Genomic DNA, 17,604 nt, shown 5'->3' with positions numbered 1-17,604 from the left:
CCCGCGCGTCCACGCGTCGATCCTTCTGGCGGGACCTGTTTCCCTTGGGTTGTATTGGTACATCGATGTATTTCTTGGACATTATTATTATTCATGCTGGCATCATTTGGCACAAGTTACACCGCTCATCACTCCAGCGCACAGTTCACACCCCTAACCAAGATGGATTAAATTGCCCAAAGTGTTCTTTCATATGATACATGCACCATGATGGAGATAAACAATCCGCTTGCTCACATCACTCTCTCAACACACACGCCCACCATCATCTGCCCAATCTCGCCATCTCCCTCTCCAGTCTGTCCCTCTTAGCCTTCAACTGCATTACTTTCTTCCTCTGCAATATACTAAGGTCCTTCATATTGAGACCTGAAATCTTGGAACTGGTATCATCGCAAGTATTTGAAACAGTTTTATTCGATCTGCCAGAAGAGACACTACGCATCGTGCTTGCACTAGCAGACAGACGTGCGGATTCAAGAATCCTCAGCTACAATCAACAGCGATCAGCCCCTTATAGTGCAGCACATATTACTTCCAAGTACACGCACTCTTTCTTCAAGATTGCCCACTTTGGTCTTTTCAGACTCTACCATGCTATCGGTTTTCGCTATCAAATGGTCGATCTGAGGTGCTAAAGAATGCGAGAGCGCTGCTTTATGGGCAGCAATGGTAGGCTCTGGAAGAACCAAAAAGTGCTAATTCCATTATTGTCGTTAGCATGGCACAACACGGGTTTCGACATTGGAGGGCACTGACGTGTTTGTGCTTGAATATCTTTGTCAACCTAGGCAGATCTTTCACTCCAGGTTCAAACCTGTCCAAGCCAATCTGTAAAGATCTTGAACAAGCTTCCGTAGCCTGAACACAGTCTTCTAAGGCATTGAGATAATCAGAGGAAGGAGGAGTAGGATATACCGATTCGCGAGGAAGATGCTTTGAAGTGGATGCGAAAGCCATGGTGACAGCGCGAATGAGGAGGAGCGCAAGCCGAAGGACGGAGGGGGATCAGATACGGATACTATCCACAAAATGCAAGGTATTTTTTGATTGGAGATCGTCGAGTTTTTTGCGACGGTCACAGGATATTGAAAGTTGTTGAGTTTGGTTGTTGTTGTCACGGTCATGTTCGTTGTAATTCATGCATTTGTTTACGCCGCACGCCGCGCGTGTCACCCACCACCAGTTCCTCCGTTCTTCGCGTTTAATAGCAAATTTATTTATTACTCTATAGAGATACTTTTACACTGAATATTATTCGCCAATGTTAAAACTCTCTAGCAAGTCTGGGTGGGGCATGAATGATGAAATAGGTAGCATTGATGGCCACGGACGAGTTGTGGCAGGAGATCATAGAGGCAAGCTTGTTTCCCGTCGCTTATTACATTGCTTTGAATATTAACGTTCTTGTCATGTACAGCAAGACTCGAGTAACAAGCAATTTTATAGCAACCCCTGGCCATTATCCGCCATTTACGGAAAAACCCCTACTGACGCGACTGCGACTGGGCGGCCTGTCTATATCCCTGGAGACAGGCTTGTCAACGAAGAACGCGCGAGTGATAATGACTTCGGTTTGGTCAAGAAGAAGACGCGCGAGGAGAACACTATCGCTGCGTAGGTTATCATCATTTTAAAGTCTGTTTCCCGCAATGCTGAATAGCAGCCCAGGTCTTTCTTGCTGGCGATACGGTAGGGACTTCTCAGACATCGGATCTTTTCGGGACAAAATCGCTTCAATATGAATTTCGCGTCTCAGGAGTCCGGGCTTTCTCATGTTACGGCTGTATTACCTTTCACAAATTCCAACAAACGCAGAGCGTCTTGGTCCCCTGCGGCCGCCACCCAGACTAAACAGCAGAAATGTGCTGTGACTGCCAGGCACGTCGTCGTGGTAGGAGTAAAGAAACTGTGAGGTCGAAATTGCTCAGTCAGACCTCGACAGAGCCGACCTTATCACAAGTCCTCGACACCTTAGTCACAAAGGGACTCCTTGCGAATAATGTAAGTTTCGGCCGTCTTCGAGGAGAAGAAGGCCTGCCGGCAGTATTTGATAGGCGCGCAATTGAGTGAGGAAGAGAAGATAAAAGTGTTGGGAATTTGTATGGAGAGCCAAATGCACAGGCAGACGATGCTTTTGGCGAAGGAGAATCCGGAGGATGAATTCTGTCGTCAGTTGGTAAGACGTCTGCTTACGAGCGATAAATGAAATTTCATAAACTATGAATTTCCTTGGAACGGTGTCTTCTATGTCCACAACTTATTTTTTTCTATATCACCGGCGGATCCTTCCATGACCATGTGAATGGGCTTCAAATAATGATCTGGAAATTTCCGCTCAGCGAGCTTCTCTGTGAGATTTTGAGGTCTCGCAACCACCCTGAATTCCTCATCTCCTTCTACTTCCTCTTCCATGTCTCTCCCTGCATCCGCTTCACCCACGTCTCGCTCGGGCACCTGGTCTTTTGTAGAAATGTACATATTGTGCAGGACACAGCAGGCCAGAATGATCTGTGACTGCATGCCGCCTTTGAATTTCTCCAGACTCCAACTCAAATTCACCCAGCACTCGGCGACGACCCCAATGAAGACGCCCGGAACGCTACCGCAGGGCGCAAGGTGGCCCAACAATCCCACAACTGCTCGACCCAGACGACACAAATTCCCAGCTCTTAGGCAGCGCTGCCATCAGCTTATACTCTTCTAACCGTCGACCCATCACTCACAACACGGACATCGAAGTCTTTGAGAATATCCAACCAGCGTATTTGTCGAGATTACAAGTTACGTTGACCTAAGAATCATTCGAGCGTAAAGTGATCGGTGAAAGCATACACTGGAATACCAAGGGTTTTGCGGATCATAATAGGTCTTGCGAATACCATTTGGTCCATCGACCCATTGTTCAGTAACTCGCGGAAGCGGACTTTTGGCGAAGCAAGCGCCGATTGTCGCTAGCCCAAACTACTTCAACTTTGTTTTTAAGTATAAACGGCGATCCTAGAATAAGCGTTGCAACAGATTCACCAATCCAAAAGATATGGTCCGTGGTGACACCCCCCAAAGTGACCGAGAGCTTCGTATGCTCAAGGAGTGCTTCACCGTTCCCAATGACACCATTCAAACGAAAGACATACACTGGAATACAATAAAGAAAAGGGCGCCAACGATCGTGAGGATGTACGATGGCCAGGAGTTCAAGCTCATGCGTGGAGTAGTTGCGTTGCGCCGAGTTGAATGAGCGAGAGTCATAAGCGACAGGTTGGGCATTCTCCTTGGTAGTACCAACGACTATCCAGACGCCCATGCCAATCTTGGATGCATCTGTGGTGAGGAAAACCTTGAGAGTACCAGCTTTGACAGCATTATAATCGATCGCATCATCTAAAGCCTTGTTGCTGCTGGCGTTATGCGAACAGCGAATCCTCTCGACAGTGCACCGACCCTTCAGGTCGTCGCTCTTGAGGCTGCGTTGGAGGTGGCGCAAGTTCTGTTGGATACAGAAGCGTTAGGGTGTTATAGAGGTTGCATGTTTGCGTTGTTTATCTTATTGGGTCCGTCGTCGTGTATGCTAACGGAACTAAAAACAACTTAAATAACCGATGTAATTATCACTCAACCTCCACTCCTCACCGCCGGCTAACGCCTCTCAGAAGCGTTAGGGTGAAAGAGAGTACATTCGGATGTTTCTAAATTATTGTTTTGGTATCTAGGTTTCGGTATAAATAAATGTTAACTTGTTTTTATTTTTATTGTTTGGTCCCACAGCTTGAGTCGGTTTTTCGGGTTTTCCCTCCTCCTCACATCGCAAACGTCCTCGAGAGAGGTGGAGGTTTCAGGCGTAGCTTCTGCATAGCGCCGTGACACTGACCTTGTCGAGTCAGGAGAGACGCCAGTTTAGGACATGGTTGGCAACAGAGGTGGAAGCTGGTTTGATGCTCAGCGTGCTCCTGGCATCCCGATCATTGAGGCAGTAGACCTTGAGGTCGTAATCGGTTGCGTGGAGGCCACACCTGTGTCAAGAATAGGTTTCTACGTTGCATGAGGAAAGAGAGAAGGAACGGAGCATTTAGTCTATATGTACAAAATGTCTATGGAAAAACTTCCCTCCGTGCCTCGGGACCTTAAACCTCGCTAAACCCTCTTCACCAATCATCCCCAGTTGGATCACTTTCCGCTACATTCCAACAACCTGCCCCTCACCCTCAAGTCGTTCCGCCTCTGCCCCTCGAGAGTTCTCGGCTCGATCGAGACCACTGCCCCCTCGATGCTCTGCAGGCCACGGTGGATGATTCTGTTGATAGAGTCGTGGCGGGGTTGAGCCCAGGAGTTTCGAGATCGGCAGAGCTCGTCGTGGCCGAGCGGGGAGCCGGAACCGCACAAGGAGCAGATTGCCAACGAGGATCCAACCAGTGTCCGGTCATGGAGACCTGTTGCGACCTCTTGGTTCGAAATTCGCAGCGGCTGGAAGTAGGGAACGACGTTGAGCCAGCGCTTGCCGACCCTGGATGCATTTTCTACGAGTCTTTTGCGTCCAGGATCGTTCAAGCCTTCGAGGATTGTTGTCTGCTGATGCTCCCACATAGACGAACAGAGTTCGCGTTGGCTTGGTGTAGGAGCTTCGTCGGGGAGGTCGAGGTTGAAGATGTTGGCGAGTGCTTGTCTGCTTGCGCTGCTGCCGCTTTGTAAGCTAGGGGTGCTACATCTGTGAAAGAGAGAAGACCTAGACCGCCGAAACGGGCTGGGAGATGGCTCAGCTGCTTTCCCAACGTGTCCTCGGCCTCGTGTCAGGGACGTCACGCCGGTCAGCGTAAAAGCCCGACGCTCAATCGAAGAGGGTGGCGAGAAGGAAGGACGAGGACAGAATAGCCGAGGCCTGAAAGGGAACAGGAGCCGGACTAATGGCTGACCGATGCGACTTTTAGACGTTGGAAGGTCTGGAAGGTGGAAAGAGGCAACGGGACTGGGACAAGGTAAGAGAAGACAACAGTATTGATTTTCTGAGGAAAACTATGAAAACTATAAACTACGGTTTATATACTTTTCCTAGTTTTCCTTGCTTACTCATCTTTCTCATACTGCTGACTCATGTACTGGACGGGGCCCGAGGAGGTGGTGAGCATGCTGACCAGAGCATGTATAGATAGCTCGAGGGAGACGGGAAGGCAGAGAGATGGCTGGAAAGAAACCGAAGGGCGAAGAGAGATGTCGAGAACCCAAAGAGAATTTAGACGATCGGCCGCGGTCGTCGGAGGTGGAGGTACTTTGGTTCGGCGGCAGAGAGAGGTGGAGGTTTCGGGTGTCACTTCTGCATAGCGTCGTGACACCTCGGATCCCTCTATCTGCCTCGTCCTCATCCTCTGCACCTCGTCCCACAATTCCTGGTCCATCCTCTCCCAGTAGGCCTTCAGGCCGTCGGTCCTAAGACTGCGTTGGAGATGGCGCAGGTTTTGTTGGATGTTAGGGGATTAGGGGGCTCAGGTCTGTTTCGTGTTCCGAAGATTTTCTCCACGCTATTACGCAGTTGGGCGTGCACGAGATTGTATACTTCTTTCTCAAATTGGGGGCTATAGTAGTCATTATCAGCAAAGCTACCGTAGCATTGCAATTACTCACGCGCCGCGGCTTGAATGGAAGTCCGCCAGGTGATATCGGGTGCCATGGTACGGCGTCAGCAGCTGATCGCATATGGGGAAGCCAGCATCAGTCAGGAATTAGCGATTAGAAGGGAGCTGGGGGAAGTTGTATCGATCAACAGCCTGACTGAAGGTAAAGGAGTCGTTTGCACTCCCCTCCCAACCAGCAATGACATACGTGAACGTCAAGTCGAAGTCACACGCAGCAAGCACGTTAATCGGTACAACACCCTTCCTGTTGCGGTAGGTGGCTGCATCCTCGGTAAAACTTTCACAGCAATGTGGGTTCCATCAACTGATCCGACAGCGCCATGAAAATGTCGGTATCGATTCAATGGATCATCGCCTTCTTCCTGTATTCGGCGGCCCAAGCCTTAGCTTTCCTGACCGCTTCCTGAGGAGAATCTCGGTGAGCGTACCAGTAACGATACCGAACGAGCTCTGGGTGCTCCTGGGCTTCCACCAGCTCAAAGCGCATCCACGCCTGCTCGGGGCCAAGAGACTTGCCATTATGGACTCCAGTGACCTTTCGCCAAGCACCGTCTGGGTGCGAATAACGGTAAAGGTTTTTACCCACAATCTTGTGGTGTCGGGCGATCCAGTCTGCAAAGAGACAGTCGTTGCTGTGGCTACTGCCACACCAGTAACATTGCTCTCGGTGGTCTGAGGCGGGTTCTGGCGTCTTCTCGTAACGGTAGTTGTCGTCTGAGTCGTAACCACCATCATCATTGCGATAATAACTAGGGCTCTGGTCAGCCTGGGCTCTTTCTGAACTCCTCGGCCATTGTCCTGCTGAGAGTTTCGGACTAAGACTAAATCGCCCGATCTGAAGTCTCGGTCTTGTTGCCTATCACTGAACCTGTCATTGTGATATGCCACACTAGCTTCCCTTGAAGCCTTTACTCGCTCTCTAGCTACAGCCTTGTCGGCTTCCCGATTCTCGATCTGAATCATTCTAGCTTCCAGAAGCTCAGCAGGAGTTCGAATCTTCTCCCAATTAGCCATGAGTATGCTTTCTTCAGTAAAGTCGATCGGAAGGACTGCTTCCTGCCCGAACATGAGATAGTGAGGAGTATATCTGGTAGATGCTCTAACGGTGGTTCGATCGGCTCAGAGTGCATAGTGCAGATAGTCCGGCCATCGATTAACCTGTCCCTTCGGACATCTCTTGAAGATCGCTTCTTTAACAGGCCGATTGCCTCGTTCGACAACTCCATTTGCAGCTGGATTATAAGAACTGGTGACAATATGCTTCACCTGGAACCTCTGTAGGAGTTTGTGGAAGTCTCCTTTAAACTCCGAGCCCCCGTCCGTGGTGACACAGACCATGGTGCAGTATCTGGAGATAATGTCCTCATAAAAGAACTTAGCTACTTCGCTAGCTGTTGTCGAGCGCAAGGCTTTGGCTTCCACCCATCCGGTGGTATTTTCTCCCGCAATCACTATGATTTGCGGCTGGTTGGTGTCTTTAGTATCTTTGCCCATACTAATGCAGTCAATATCCCACTTGTAAAGGATTGTAGGAGGATCTGGGCTGGCCTTCGGCGACCCGTAAAAGCGATAATCTCGCCGTTGACACGGTACACATGACCGAACATAGCCTTCAATGTCTCTGGCCATTCCCGGCCAATAGAATCTGTCCCTTATCCTCATGTAGGTACCCCGTTCACCACGATGGCCACCTTCGTCATGTAAAGCTCTTAGGATACCCATCTGCGCGGTCTTGCTAAGTATGACTCGAGCCGGTATACAATGCCCTCCCCCAGGCTTTTTGAAGAGGAGTGGCGACCTTGGCGATTGGCGGCTCTCCACCTGTGGGATACTTCACGCCGCGGTCATAAATGACTTTAGAAGTGAGAGCATTTATCACATCATGGATACAGCTGCATTGCATTTATAATCAATCTTTAACGTGGAATATGGTTCTAGAATTGATCATAGCTCACAAGAGAACAAACTCATTGCTTTTTTTAAACTCCTCGCCTATCCAGTTAATTGACAAGCTCTTCCGCAAATAAGATAAAGCAATAGCAATGCGCTCTGCTGCCGTAGCATCATGTGAAGCAAGCTGTATCCCATGTTCTTCAAACCCGCGCAATAGAAGCATAAAGACCTCTAGGCCGACCCCGAGATGATGTCCCATTGATCGACCTCTGTGCTCTAGGTATTCGTGCACTTTAAGAAAACTAGTAAGGACGGAGTTTGACCTATCGGGGAGGCGCTTTTTAGTTGGGGTGTGAGATTTGCCGTGGTAAGTCGTATAGATGGCCAATATGATTACCAAGATGATGAGGAACTCTTGCTCATTGCATGTGTTGATGTCTTTTTTCGAATTCGGCGGGATCGGTCTCGGCAAAATCATCGATAAACTGTCGGTCCGACATTGTAAGAGGTAGATAATAAGGTAAGGAATTAGTAAATTTAATAATTGGGACGTATAAATATGGTATATAGAATGGACCTGAAATGGACTGTGAAGCGAGAGGTGCGCAGACGCTGTAGCGTAAAACCCCTAAAGTCTCCCACGGACATGCATCCATTAGGTTCCGTCGGCCACCACCCATGATATCCAAGGCTGATGACGGGCTTTACGACGGTAAAGGCTGCTAGGGAATATAGCCTCCCAAAGGTTTGGCTGTGGTGGTCATAGTACATACGATGGAGATACCCTATGTATCTGGTGATAGTTTGGTATAGTGGTAACAATTAGTTAAGCTCGGGTCTCATGTCGAGCACGCTGGTGTTGCTGATACAGTCCTGCTGTATTTGCGCTATAAAACGTTTGCCTAGAAGGCTACATATACGAAGATAGATTATATCTAAGGAGAATCCCACAGATAGCTAGCCTAGGGTGGACTAAGTACCTATAGTGGACTTCTAAGTAAAAGAAAGTAAAAGTAATAAAGTATCCCATTTCAACGACGACTCTACACCGCTCCTTGATCCCTGCGGTAACATCCGTCATGTCGATAAGTGATGAGTGCTCGAAGTGATGTGACAGGGCCGTAGGGCCATTGCATTATTACAACGCGACATGGAAGGCGGAGGCAAAAAGTAGAGGAAGCCCGCCGTATGGAAGTTTACAGCTGCTCTGGAGGTGTGGTAAAGTTTCATATGACAAATTTCCTTTTGGGCAAGTTGAACTTCGAATGTGTGAAACGGAAATTGTCCGAATGACAAGTAACATTTCATATGGAAACCGCATGAAATATCCATATATGGAAAATAAATAACCATATGGATTTTTCAAATGAGATGTCCGAACGAGGCCTTATTGATTCCTAAATACTGCGTATTACATCCCATTCAACCGCATCCTAAAGTCAGTCACTATTTGCTGCACCATCTACTGCGCAATAGTATGTTTTTCTACCCAGTCTTTCAACGTAGCAGCCCCATTGCGATTTCACCTATTAGCATTTTACAACAAGTCATATGGTATCAATATCCCTTCTATTTAACAGGGCCTGTATCTAATCTTATATCCAATGCCTCCACTTTATTGAGTAGCCTCTTCAATTCTTCAGATCTTGCTCCAAGAGCTGCTTCCAATGGCTTGATCTGTTTAGGGGCCAATGTCGAAGCCGCCGCACTTTCCTTTTGGTGGGCCTTTGAAACTACAGGTAAAAGTGAGGCAAGCTGGTTTTGAAGCTGCGCAGCGTCAGAAATCTTGACAAAGACTGAAAATGGGAAATTACGAGACTAACCGACTGGACTTTGTCTGTTAAAGAGTTCTTGGCATTCTCTGAGTCTCCACTGAGTTTCATCTCCATCTCTTCCAATTCCTTGAACCATTTTCTCTCCCCATCACCTACATGTGGCTTGTATTCCAAAGCCATATCGCCCAGCATCTTCTCTACCCTCTTCTGTATGCCTTCTTGCCTCCTTATCAGTGACTCTATTCGGCCAAGGGTCTCGCTCTTTTGTAGACTAGAAACATCCTGACGACATTCGGCCAGCTGGCGCGCATGACGCTGAAGCTCTTGGGTCTGAAGATCAAGGCGGTTCTCTACCGTTTGGGAGGCAGTCCGTATACGTTGAGCTTGAGCATGAACATGAGACGAGACGTCTTGAAGGGCAGAAAGATGATCACTGTTAATAACAGTCAAGGGCATGCTATAATCCGGAATTTGTCGACGCAAGGCTTCGGTGCCAGTCTTGACTGACGATACAAGGCTCTCCACTTCAAAGACATTGTCAAGGAGCGACTGTGCGTCCTTGAGTTCAGTTCCAGAGCCGCTTGCCGCACGAGTTGAATTAGGTAAAAGCGCGATCGGATCGCCGAAACGAATGTCGAGCTCTATATAGGCAACCTGACCAGTGGAGGCGAGAACGACAATACCGTAACCAAATGTGATATTACAAAAGCCGAACATACCGACAATCGGTGTATTCGGCACACTACAAGCCGTCAGCCAAAAATCTCTCCCACGCTTTACAGTAATACCCACCCATTAGACTCGACGAGTCTCAATACCTGAGGGGCAGGAAGTTCGCCTTCATTGCCGTCTCCGTCCAGTCCATCAACAACAGCCCTGACATTGATAGCGTCCACTCCAAAAGCATGTGAAACATAGAAGACATCACTATACAATGGATCACGGGCCAATACGGGCGCGTTGGACGAAATGATGAAGGGATCACTGTTGGGAAATGAAAGAAGTATGGAGTCTGTGATGTGTATCACCGGAGGCGGAGGGGTTGGATCCTGAATGGTTGTCAAGATTTATGACGAATAAAAAGTCGGAAAGAACTTACTCTAGAACTGATCCACCGGGCCTCGGGTGCATCTAGTTCCAGGCCAATATCAACCCGACCGCCAGACCACGCGATGGCAATGACAGTTTGCCCCTCTGTTCCCTTCGACCCGCCAGCCTCCATTTCATTTGCACCAACCTCCATGATAAGCAAATCTGTGGCCATCTGTTCCTCTTCTAAATCTTCGTCGACATTTCCCACATCTTGAGGTCCAGGGGAAAACACCACTGGCCCTTGTCTGCGCAACGCACGATGAGCACCAGGGGCAGGACCACCTGAGTCTGTGAGGTGAGGTGGGTGGACTCTGACAAAACCATTGCGTGGTAAGCCCAACGACGAAGATCTACTTTCTACAGGAGAACCGTGGATTTTCGTCGATTTCCCCGAAATGCTAGCCGTCATGGGCATGTTTTGCGTAGTTCCGCCCACTTCTTCGACTTGCTTCTTGCTCTGCATTTCTTCGGTTTGCCGCACTTGATTTACGAGATGATCCACCCATTCTGCTTGCAAGACTGCCTTTCCGAGTCCTGAGGCCCCTGCACCGAAAACATCACGAGCTTGATTTTGGACTGTTGCTAGCCTGATATCCGCGAATGTTTTGAGTTCCCGGAGATACTGGGCCGGCATTTCTGTTCGGAGAGGAAGAATTGGACCAAGTACATGTATATCACCGCTCGCCAGCAGACAATACACCATAAGAGGTGAAAATCCAATCATAGAGGAGCCGAAGGCAAATGAGGAGGCGTAACGCGAAAGAGGGTCAACGGCAGTGAATTTTGGAACAGAGCGGGTGCGTTCCGGAATGAAATCGAAAGTCTGTACGCAATCATGCGGTTGTAGGACATCATATTCGCTGTAGCAAATTAGCCAAACAGATCCCCAAAAAGTGATGCTATCACTTACCGCAGCCTGCCGGCGGCCGTCAACACCCAAAGCGAGTTCCCATTCTCACCCCAAGGGTGCCACTGTACTTGGGTTATCGCATCATTAGAGGATCGCGAGAACAAGAAGTTATCGATGGGTATTGACCTATTATAGGTTAGTTAATTTCGCATTGTCTGATTTTGGTGACGCACTCCACTTCCGTCAGGCCCTCTTCTAGTTTGCCAGAATGTGTGGATTTTGGGAGCACCAGTACCACAATTTGATGATGTCCCACAACTGCTAGCAATCTCCCGGTCGGGTTAACTACGATGTGATGGATCGCAAATGTTAAATGAGCAGATCTGAGTGTCTAGATGTTGACGGTCAGCTGAGACTCAAAAATTGGACTAAACAACGGTGGCCACCTACCCTGTAGGATCCGACAAGTCCATCCTCAACTTTCCAACTCCCATCACTAGCATTGAGGCTCGTCATTCTTACTTCACTGCCCATTGCAACGATCAAATCCTTGTCGCGCAATACCATCCTGTTGTGCTTTTGGCTCATAGGCTCGTCAGCCGAGGGCCGGTCAAGAAGTTCCCATTCATCTTCAGGCGGGGACGAGGTTGAGATGGGAGGGATGAAGATGGAATGCGATTTGAGGGTGGCTAAGGAAAGCGGAATGGTGTGAGACATGGATTTGTTTGAGTATAGGGCGAGAGAAGGGTAAAGTACACAATAATAATGGATTGAATGTCATGAGCCATGAGCGAACGCCCGCCCAGGCCCGCCAACAACGACAGGCAAATAACAAGCAACAATTTCAGACTGATCGAACGGAATCAAAAACACTCTGATACTTCATTTGTATTCCTTTGTTACTCTTTCTACAGAAACCAACATATATTCTTTTATGGGTATATTATTAAATCGACGAACGGTGACAGAATAGTATATTTGACAGATACAAATTTACAGACGAATGTACAGGAATGTAGCAAGTGTAGTATTAAACACGATGTCTAATTAAACTGTCGTACAACGTTTATCGGCAATGACAGCTTATTCCATTTTAAACACAGCCATCGCAACAATTCTATCAAGGGCAGCACAGACTGGTACTCCTGCAATGATCATCACGCTACGTACAAATGCCGAGCTTCAAAAAAACAAGCTCAAGCAACCATACGTGTAGTAATCCATGCTTCAGACTTGAGACGCCGTATCCTACTTGCACTGTACAGTAGAGTCTTCCCTCCCCTTCATCCCCCGAGTTCAAAAGATGTTCTTCAACAGCAATGATACTCCGTCTTTGAAAACTCTGTAACCGCTGAGAACTTGCTCGCTCTGTCCTTGACCGTTACCGTCATCAGCTTCTCCGACTTTGGTATACAGATCGATTGGAATGTGTCCAATATAATGAGTGCTATCCGATTCAGTCAATAGAGACACTCCAATGAAAGTAATCGAAACTCACTCCCCGAATCCTCCAACATAATAGATGTCGTCCGCATCTAGTTTGGCCCATACAGATGAATGGGGAGAGTTCGATGCCCCTGGAAGCCAATACTTGGCGTCAGGGTGGTAATTAAGGTAGCATTTCTCTAGCTCCGCCTTCTCTTCTTTGGAGAGATCTGGAAGAAAAGTCATGTTCTGCGAAGGGTTCGTATCACTTAGTGTCTTCTAGTCAAAGCCAGTCTGCGGACTCACTCCAATAAAAGCCACTCGAGATAAGCTCATGGGGGACCATACATCCTTATGGGGCATCGCCACAGAGTAACTAGCGTAATGAGAACTTGAAGCCATGATATTGTGAGTGGAGAGGGAAATAGGGAGCAAGAGGAATGTGAGTGATGGCGGCGGATGGCATGGGGCATGGTACTATTTAAAGGTGTAAACTGCTGTCTTTTGTGTGTCCTGTAATAGTTTCCTTACCTCCATCATAGCAAATGGTCGTCCTGAGCAAGACGTGTCAGCTTGAACATTTTTAGTCCATAATCGTGAAATTCTAATTTACCGCCATTATCAGTTCCATCAGGAAAGACGCTGGACATGGTTCCCACAGTGACATCTTTGATGAGCTTCTTTGTGTTGATGGCTGCAATGGTGGTGAGCTTCCCTTTGTTGGATATACCTTAGTGCCCCACTCCTTCGAGCTATAGGGACATTCAAAGCACGCTACTCACCTGCTTCTTCAAGGGTTTCTCGGTGAGCCTGAGGCACTGTGAGACTGTAACCATAAGTAATGGTGAGCGCTAGGTACGCCAGGGTGCCGAACAGCATCGTGTAGAATCTAGAGTTATTCTTCGCAAGATAGTGCGAGAAGTCAAAATGAGGATGCTGGTAACAATCTAATTAAGATGAGGAGACGATGCTTATAACTAGGAGGCATGCATCTGTCGTCGGCCGGACCAGATGCATGCAATATATACATGTGTGATGTTTGCTTGCTTAAGGTTCTTGGCCCGATTTGCTATTGCTATAGTAGGCAGGAGTTCCGTCGTTGCCATCGGCCGGAGCGCAGGGGGCCAAGCAGGGCATAAGCCGAATAGATCAACCTCCACTTTCACTTTCAGCAGAGTGCAGTTGCTGCCTGTATTTACAACACGTGGAGACCGGGAGACCGCCGGAAAGCAGAAGAAGAAGATAGCCGTTGTCAGGAACGACGGCGGTGACCGTCGCTATCGCCTCGCGACGATCCATCGCATCATTCCTCATGGAGGGGGCAAATAAATTACAAAATACAAAAACAGCCACAGCAAAAATCCACGTCAACGTATTTTGCCACAAACAAACCTGATCAAACTCCGTGAAACTCCGTAGGTAATATGGATTTGTTTCCGTCTTTTCGATATGGCCTCTGTGGGTCGCTGGATTTCTGCCTAGCTTCAAGTCTTCTCTCGTCTTTCTTCTCCATCCATCAAACTTAAAAAGGAGGATTTTGCCCAGCATGGTGAGTTTGACATACCAACAGGCCAGACGGACTGGACAGCACGGAGGAGGCACAGAGAGAGAAGAGTTAGGAAAATGGGCGGAAAGGGACGGTGCGGAGGGAATGGGAATGGCTGGGATGGCGCTGAGTCTACAGGAATGCTGTACTCTCGTCAGGCATCGTCAACTATTTTGTGCTATTTGTCTGGCTTCGTTGGAGATGCTAATTATCTCCCGATTCACAGGACCCCGAAGGCCCCGTCACCCTCCGAACCTCCAAGTTCATCACCAACCGTCTCCTCAACCGACGACAGTTTGTCCTCACTGTCTTCCACCCCACTCGCCCCAACGTCTCTCGTTCTGAGCTCTCTGAGAAACTTGGTGCCCTTTACAAGACCGACAAGGAGCGTGTCGTCGTCTTCGGTCTTAAGACCAAGTTCGGTGGCGGTTCTTCTACCGGTTTCGGTTTGATCTACGATGATGAGGACTCTCAGAAGAAGTTTGAGCCCAAGCACAGGCTCGTGAGGGTGAGTGGCTGTTTTATTTGGCGAGAACGACCGTGTTTTGGGAAAGCCTTAAACAGAGTTGCCTTGATGAACGTCTGCTGATATGTCTCAGGCCAACCTTGCCGAGAAGGTGGTCAAGCCTTCCAGGAAGCTTCGTAAGGAGAGGAAGAACCGAGGGAAGAAGGTATGTTAAGCGTTACTCTGAATAATTTTTGTCTGACTGTTTGATAGCTCCGCGGAAAGGCTCGTGCCAAGGCCGGCGAGCCCGCTAAGAAGAAGTAATTTACTTAGCGGGGATGGAGGCTTAGCTGGGATGTATTCATGCTCTCTATGTGGCTGTCATATCATGGATTCATATCGACAGTTCAGGGAGGATGCCGGATCATGTTCACTTGTAAACTGATGGTTAGCGTCTTACGCCTACAGCTCATCCATCCTCGCCATACAACTCGCACTGGAAGAGCAAAGCTGGTTGTCACATGTGGATTAATGCGCGAGCTGCTAATGTACATAAAATGGGCTTCAGTGGGAATGTCATCCAATCCATTTTTCATTTTTACCCCAATTCACCAAGTCTCTCGCTGAAGTTAAAGGTTTCAACGCTTCGTTCTTGTGATTCCTATTTGACGTTGCACTCGTCATGTCGAAATTCAGACTGTATTCCATGATCTCCTCGACTTTCTGGAGCATGCTCCAAGCTTTTTCAGACCGGACGGTATCGGGTTTTGGTTTCGCGCCCCTGGCCAACCGAGGGGCTATTGTAGATTTGAGAGCGCGGGGCTTTCTAAGAGATTTCGATACGAGCATGTACTGAAGAATATATCGCAGCCACTTGAATTGATTGATGGGTATCATCAGCATTTTTTCCTCGTCTCACGAAAGCGGGCTTACCATGAGGTTCGTGATTGCATGGAAACCATCCCAGTTGTCACCTATCCTCGATCTCATGGCTCTGTACAAATCCCATTGTGCTCCTTTGCCTTCATACACCTCTTCAGGTATTTGGGACCAAACTGGGGTGGGCATGTTTAAACGTGAGAGACCAAAATCAATGATAGTGGTTTGCAAAGATGTGTATGTTGGCGACAAATAGTTTTCCGGTTCTGTAGGGGAAGGAAATTCGGATAAGGATGATATAAGGATTTGGCCCTCATGGAGATCACGATGCTATAGCCTTCAGTAAGCTGCCAATCAAAGAAATCAACTCTAAAACAGCAAACAGACCTCAAATTTTGTCCAGTCCTCGGCAGATGCCAGAGCTGCTGCTACTTGCCAGAATATCCCAGCGGCCTGCACCCAACCCCGAGAAGCATCAAACTGGAGGGCCTCAAGGTCAATCCCTGAATTACAGAGAGCCACAAGGCAATATTTCTGTGTTGGGCCAAATGCAGCTACAGAAAAGTTAAGATACAGCCACAATCTGATAACTATACGTACAAGGCCGTACACTAGCAGAGCCCTGGGTGGATTTGTAGATATCCCATTTTTCAAGCAATTCATTAGGATACTTTCCTTCCACGACATACGCGCTAGAAGGAACACTATTAGTTGTCTATGTACGAAGCCGATGCATTAAGGAGCTTACCCTCTGAATTCCACGAAACCGCCACCTGGTACTTGGTTCATCTTCTTGGTAATTTCAATTTCCCTCAGAACATCCTCGGGTGAGCTACAGTCGGGAAATGGCACATCTGTCTCCACCGTCCCCAAAAACAACGGGATTACCTTTAGGACTAGATCGACATCTTCGGCTGACTGGGAAAAGCCAAATACCTCAGAGTAGGATGCTTCGCCCACTTTGGTCACGAAGACATCTTTGGAGGCAGAAAATAATGGGAATGATTTGATAAAGGTGTTAAACTCCTGAACAGAGGTTGAAGAACATGCTTGTATGAGAGCTTCCAAGGCAAATTGAGCTGATGGCTTTTCTTTGTTCGCGCCATTCCCTGTTTTTTGAGCAGAACTGTCTTTGATTGTCACATCCGATAGTCTTTCTGATAACTCCTCGATTTTGATGTCGCTTATCTGTGACCGTAAAGGCAGTATAACTCCCTCAAAGACAAGCCTTTTCTTCGCCCTGATAACTGTAACTGGAGAGCGCTGCTGCGTTGTAGACTGCCCTGAAGCCACCATCGGTGTTTTGGGTGCTGACGGGAGTGTTGTATGAGCAGCGGCAGGGCTCCTAGGAACGATGGCCTTTGAGGTTTTCCGGGATACCCTCCTTTGCTGCGTTGAAGCTATCCGTGGAGATTTACTGAAAGGAGGCATCGTTACCTTGGATAAAGTACCATCTGAGGACACTCCCTTTGCAACTTTGGGCAGAGTTTGTTCATGATAAGGCACTTTTGAAAGCCTGCCACGTTTGAGGGAAGTCAATGCCGGTAATGTGGCAGCAGGTAAGTTGCAGTTGTCATTGGAGGGTTTAGCCGTCAAAGGTTGACGCTGCCGCGCTGGAAGGACGGGAGGAGAGGTCAAGTCAACTGGTTCAACAAAATCCGAGTGAATGGAGATGATTTGCTGTTGCGAGTTAGTCAAGCCCCCCCTGAAGGCATTGACATCATCTGTATACTGTGCTTACTGTGTTTTTACGCCCGTAGGTAGTCACCTAGTTGTTATAAGTCAATATCTGTCCTGTACCTAGTGTGTGAGAAGATGGATAGGGTGCTTGCCTTCTTGGTCTGAAAAGACAGTCGCGTCGTAAGCTTTGGGATAACAGGTGTAACATGTGAAATCTGCTAGCATCTACTTACCTTAACCCCTGCTGTTGGCATTGCGTCTTCTGGTACCAGATGCAAGGAATGGTGTTACTGGTTTAATACTTATGCAGCATTATAGACGAGGTGTTGTTTGTTTGTTTTTTCCGGTGCCGACAGCAGCAGCAGAAGCTCCGACGGAAGGAGGAGATAACT

The 17,604-nt window shown here is 48.1% G+C and overlaps 7 protein-coding genes and 1 non-coding gene; 2 read left to right on the top strand and 6 right to left on the bottom strand.

Moving 5' to 3' along the window:
- Positions 1-121: 121 nt before the first annotated feature.
- CNAG_01325 (DASH complex subunit SPC19) lies at positions 122-1,105 on the bottom strand. XM_012194082.1 has 3 exons: positions 760-1,105; positions 552-698; positions 122-490 (listed from the first exon to the last, which is right to left on the bottom strand). Exons 1-3 carry the CDS (start codon positions 958-960, stop codon positions 266-268), a joined length of 573 nt encoding a protein of 190 aa, XP_012049472.1. The 5' UTR covers positions 961-1,105; the 3' UTR covers positions 122-265.
- Positions 1,106-1,241: 136 nt separating this feature from the next.
- Positions 1,242-2,493, top strand: CNAG_07980 (hypothetical protein). XM_012194278.1 has 3 exons: positions 1,242-1,358; positions 1,421-1,617; positions 1,672-2,493. Exons 1-3 carry the CDS (start codon positions 1,323-1,325, stop codon positions 1,694-1,696), a joined length of 258 nt encoding a protein of 85 aa, XP_012049668.1. The 5' UTR covers positions 1,242-1,322; the 3' UTR covers positions 1,697-2,493.
- CNAG_07425 (hypothetical protein) lies at positions 2,248-3,490 on the bottom strand (the record flags this gene model as incomplete). Its single annotated transcript, XM_012194254.1, has 4 exons — positions 3,028-3,490; positions 2,836-2,954; positions 2,727-2,794; positions 2,248-2,671 (listed from the first exon to the last, which is right to left on the bottom strand). Exons 1-4 carry the CDS (start codon positions 3,305-3,307, stop codon positions 2,248-2,250), a joined length of 891 nt encoding a protein of 296 aa, XP_012049644.1. The 5' UTR covers positions 3,308-3,490.
- A 1,741-nt stretch (positions 3,491-5,231) lies between these two features.
- CNAG_12443 lies at positions 5,232-8,063 on the bottom strand. Its single transcript, XR_001045724.1, has 3 exons — positions 7,583-8,063; positions 5,617-7,519; positions 5,232-5,567 (listed from the first exon to the last, which is right to left on the bottom strand). It is a non-coding gene; the product is annotated as a hypothetical RNA (non-coding RNA).
- A 778-nt stretch (positions 8,064-8,841) lies between these two features.
- CNAG_01330 (hypothetical protein) lies at positions 8,842-12,057 on the bottom strand. XM_012194083.1 has 7 exons: positions 11,688-12,057; positions 11,471-11,628; positions 11,298-11,423; positions 10,395-11,247; positions 10,088-10,344; positions 9,344-10,037; positions 8,842-9,287 (listed from the first exon to the last, which is right to left on the bottom strand). The coding sequence occupies exons 1-7, from the start codon at positions 11,952-11,954 to the stop codon at positions 9,090-9,092; spliced, it is 2,553 nt and encodes an 850-aa protein (XP_012049473.1). The 5' UTR covers positions 11,955-12,057; the 3' UTR covers positions 8,842-9,089.
- Positions 12,058-12,306: 249 nt separating this feature from the next.
- CNAG_01331 (hypothetical protein) lies at positions 12,307-13,800 on the bottom strand. XM_012193585.1 has 6 exons: positions 13,445-13,800; positions 13,276-13,356; positions 13,194-13,216; positions 12,969-13,139; positions 12,736-12,911; positions 12,307-12,684 (listed from the first exon to the last, which is right to left on the bottom strand). Exons 1-6 carry the CDS (start codon positions 13,539-13,541, stop codon positions 12,534-12,536), a joined length of 699 nt encoding a protein of 232 aa, XP_012048975.1. The 5' UTR covers positions 13,542-13,800; the 3' UTR covers positions 12,307-12,533.
- A 323-nt stretch (positions 13,801-14,123) lies between these two features.
- CNAG_01332 (small subunit ribosomal protein S24e) lies at positions 14,124-15,523 on the top strand. XM_012194084.1 has 4 exons: positions 14,124-14,211; positions 14,435-14,716; positions 14,808-14,879; positions 14,927-15,523. The coding sequence occupies exons 1-4, from the start codon at positions 14,209-14,211 to the stop codon at positions 14,975-14,977; spliced, it is 408 nt and encodes a 135-aa protein (XP_012049474.1). The 5' UTR covers positions 14,124-14,208; the 3' UTR covers positions 14,978-15,523.
- Positions 15,119-17,491, bottom strand: CNAG_01333 (Haspin protein kinase). XM_012193584.1 has 7 exons: positions 17,446-17,491; positions 17,274-17,373; positions 16,281-17,212; positions 16,133-16,224; positions 15,920-16,086; positions 15,587-15,862; positions 15,119-15,526 (listed from the first exon to the last, which is right to left on the bottom strand). The coding sequence occupies exons 3-7, from the start codon at positions 16,961-16,963 to the stop codon at positions 15,230-15,232; spliced, it is 1,515 nt and encodes a 504-aa protein (XP_012048974.1). The 5' UTR covers positions 16,964-17,212; positions 17,274-17,373; positions 17,446-17,491; the 3' UTR covers positions 15,119-15,229.
- Between the last annotated feature and the right edge of the window lie 113 nt (positions 17,492-17,604).

The sequence above is a fragment of the Cryptococcus neoformans genome, chromosome 5, assembly GCF_000149245.1.
Source record: "Cryptococcus neoformans var. grubii H99 chromosome 5, complete sequence".
NCBI classification, from domain to species: Eukaryota; Fungi; Basidiomycota; class Tremellomycetes; order Tremellales; family Cryptococcaceae; genus Cryptococcus; species Cryptococcus neoformans.
The sequence above is the reverse complement of the archived record's forward strand: the minus strand, read 5'-3'. Positions and strand labels throughout refer to the sequence as shown.

Bases quoted from the DNA above. Each gene is read 5' to 3' on its own strand.
- CNAG_01332 (XM_012194084.1), top strand. The intron at 14,717-14,807 runs GTGAGTGGCTGT...GATATGTCTCAG, and splicing joins CCAAGCACAGGCTCGTGAGG to GCCAACCTTGCCGAGAAGGT. The intron at 14,880-14,926 runs GTATGTTAAGCG...ACTGTTTGATAG, and splicing joins GGAAGAACCGAGGGAAGAAG to CTCCGCGGAAAGGCTCGTGC.
- CNAG_07980 (XM_012194278.1), top strand. From the start codon at position 1,323: ATGGCCACGGACGAGTTGTGGCAGGAGATCATAGAG. The intron at 1,359-1,420 runs GCAAGCTTGTTT...TGTCATGTACAG, and splicing joins TGTGGCAGGAGATCATAGAG to CAAGACTCGAGTAACAAGCA. The intron at 1,618-1,671 runs GTAGGTTATCAT...ATAGCAGCCCAG, and splicing joins GAGGAGAACACTATCGCTGC to GTCTTTCTTGCTGGCGATAC.
- CNAG_01325 (XM_012194082.1), bottom strand. From the start codon at position 960: ATGGCTTTCGCATCCACTTCAAAGCATCTTCCTCGCGAATCGGTATAT. The intron at 699-759 runs GTCAGTGCCCTC...TAATGGAATTAG, and splicing joins AGATATTCAAGCACAAACAC to CACTTTTTGGTTCTTCCAGA. The intron at 491-551 runs GTGCGTGTACTT...TGTTGATTGTAG, and splicing joins TGGGCAATCTTGAAGAAAGA to CTGAGGATTCTTGAATCCGC.
- CNAG_01330 (XM_012194083.1), bottom strand. From the start codon at position 11,954: ATGTCTCACACCATTCCGCTTTCCTTAGCCACCCTCAAATCGCATTCC. The intron at 11,629-11,687 runs GTAGGTGGCCAC...GTCAACATCTAG, and splicing joins GACTTGTCGGATCCTACAGG to ACACTCAGATCTGCTCATTT. The intron at 10,345-10,394 runs GTAAGTTCTTTC...ACAACCATTCAG, and splicing joins CCCGGTGGATCAGTTCTAGA to GATCCAACCCCTCCGCCTCC.
- CNAG_01333 (XM_012193584.1), bottom strand. From the start codon at position 16,963: ATGCCTCCTTTCAGTAAATCTCCACGGATAGCTTCAACGCAGCAAAGG. The intron at 16,225-16,280 runs GTAAGCTCCTTA...TGTTCCTTCTAG, and splicing joins GGTTTCGTGGAATTCAGAGG to CGCGTATGTCGTGGAAGGAA. The intron at 15,863-15,919 runs GTCTGTTTGCTG...TGAAGGCTATAG, and splicing joins AGGACTGGACAAAATTTGAG to CATCGTGATCTCCATGAGGG.
- CNAG_01331 (XM_012193585.1), bottom strand. From the start codon at position 13,541: ATGCTGTTCGGCACCCTGGCGTACCTAGCGCTCACCATTACTTATGGT. The intron at 13,357-13,444 runs GTGAGTAGCGTG...CCACCATTGCAG, and splicing joins AGAAACCCTTGAAGAAGCAG to CCATCAACACAAAGAAGCTC. The intron at 13,140-13,193 runs GTAAGGAAACTA...ACCTTTAAATAG, and splicing joins GACCATTTGCTATGATGGAG to TACCATGCCCCATGCCATCC.